The 1,990-nt window shown below is 50.5% G+C and overlaps 1 protein-coding gene across 1 annotated transcript in view; it reads left to right on the forward strand.

Annotated features, from left to right (window-relative positions):
• NOS2 (nitric oxide synthase 2) overlaps window positions 1-1,990 on the forward strand; it is a 44,454-nt gene that overhangs the window by 18,741 nt on the left and 23,723 nt on the right. The window contains exon 5 of the mRNA XM_011360001.2: window positions 1,282-1,444. Within this exon, the coding sequence (XP_011358303.1) occupies window positions 1,282-1,444 (163 nt within the window). The remainder of the gene's footprint in view (window positions 1-1,281; window positions 1,445-1,990) is intronic.

Here is a 1,990-nt window from a genome sequence, read left to right on the forward strand (position 1 = left end):
GGAGTATCCTTGAAGATAAATAGCGCCAAGTGTTTTGTCTTTGAGCTTTTTTTTAATCAAGGAAGAGTTGTTGAGACACTCCTCATCCGCAGAAAGGCCATTTTGTTCTGAGTTGTCCACTCTCCTTAATCAGGAGTTCATTCCTTAAATAGTTTTGTTTGTTGTCATTTCAAACATCTTTGGTGCTGATTGGAAATCTCAAGGTTGCTCCGTGTGTGTGTGTGTGTGTGTGTGTGTGTGTATTTCAAAGCTTTTCTGACTAAATCCCTCCCTGTAGAATATTTTTGAAGTCTGGGAGGGGAGGAGAGAAGCCAGTGTAGAAATCTCATATGTGATCGCTGGCTAAGTGGTGCAGAAGTTGAGAATCGCATGCTGCAGAGCACCTGTGATGATGGACCTCGCAGTGGAGAGCTCCTCCCTGAGCAGGCCCTGGGCCCTGCAGGCTAAGTCGTGAGAGCCAGTCCCTGTTTGGGCCAGTCCAGGGAAGCGTGGTCAGGCCCTCGACATCTCTGGACTTGCAATACCCCCTATGGTGGAAGGTGGAAGGTTAAGAGCCTGGGCTTGACTTCAGGCAACCTGGGTCTGAAGTCCTGACTTTGCTATTTACCACACCTATGTTCTATGCGAGTACTTAACCTCTTAGGGCCTCGATACACTGGACTATAAAATGGACACAAAAATGCCTCCCTCACAGACTCACGAGACCCCAGCTGTGAATGGCTTCACCTAGTACCTGGCTCCTGGCGTGTACTCAGTACACAGGAGCTGCTGTGGAGGGGGGTGGGGGGTGGGGAGGGATTAGCTCATTTCTTAACCATGGGAAGGTAGATGGCTGCTGCCCTGGCCAAGGGGCGGGATGTGGCTGTGGTGTGATGGATGCTCCTCTGAGTCTTACATGTGTCTGAGAAGTTGCACTCCATGCTCGCCAAGCTGGGGTGAATGGGATTTAAAAAAAAAGCACCTAGAAACAAGGGTGCTGGTGGGATCGGGACCAGCTTTATAACTTGGATGACCCCACGTAAAAATGAAAATGTGGGCTCCCTGTTTAATAGTGATTACGAATTTCAAGACAGTGACAGCAGATAATGAAACCAAGTGTTGGGCCTTTCTAAGCTCAGGGCCCAGGTCACACACCCGTGAAGCAGGCCCTGGAGGGGACAGTCTCCATGACACAGCTTGCTCTCCCGACATCCTAGGTCAGTTCCTGCTTCTGTGGATTGAATTATTCCCCATTTAAGGCCATCTCATTGTTGATCTTCCCGATGTCTTCCTGTCCCCCAGGTCAAAAATAGAGGAACATCTGGCCAGGGTGGAAGCGGTAACAAAGGAGATAGAAACAACAGGAACCTACCAGCTGACGGGAGATGAGCTCATCTTTGCCACCAAGCAGGCCTGGCGCAATGCCCCCCGCTGCATCGGGAGGATCCAGTGGTCCAACCTACAGGTGGGCTTCCTTAGACCCGAGCAGAAGAGGAAGCTGGGGGGCGGGCAGGCCCTGAGCAGATGGCCCCGAGCGGCTGAGCAGAGCTGTGCCCGGGGCTCCGCACACTGAAGCCAGGTCCTTGGGTTCTCCCCTCGCCTTCCTGAACACGAGTTGGGGGCCCTACGAGAAGTCTAGAATCTCATTTCAGCACCAGCATTTCTAGCTGATCTTTCTCTCGTGTGTTAAATCTGGGAGACTAAATGCCAGCTTCAAACCAAACGGCTTTGTTATTGTTATCGTTGAAATCCTGCAGGAGAGGTTGTTTACCTAGGCCGTTTGAATTCTTGGCTCCCGAAGAACATTTTCCTTATCCTAGCCTCCCAGGATGTCTTTGCACTAGGGGATCATTTATTGCTGGATAATATCAAAAGTGCTTAGACAGAGAAATCGATGAGAAATGTGCCAGTGAAACTGGCTCTGGCTGTAATAAAAGGTGCTGGAGGCCCAGTGTAAATGTGCTCACGTTGTAAAGAAACTAGGCTGGGGCAGTGGGCACTCTGATTCATG

This window comes from Pteropus vampyrus, unplaced genomic scaffold (assembly GCF_000151845.1).
Source record: "Pteropus vampyrus isolate Shadow unplaced genomic scaffold, Pvam_2.0 Scaffold50, whole genome shotgun sequence".
Taxonomy (NCBI): domain Eukaryota; kingdom Metazoa; phylum Chordata; class Mammalia; order Chiroptera; family Pteropodidae; genus Pteropus; species Pteropus vampyrus.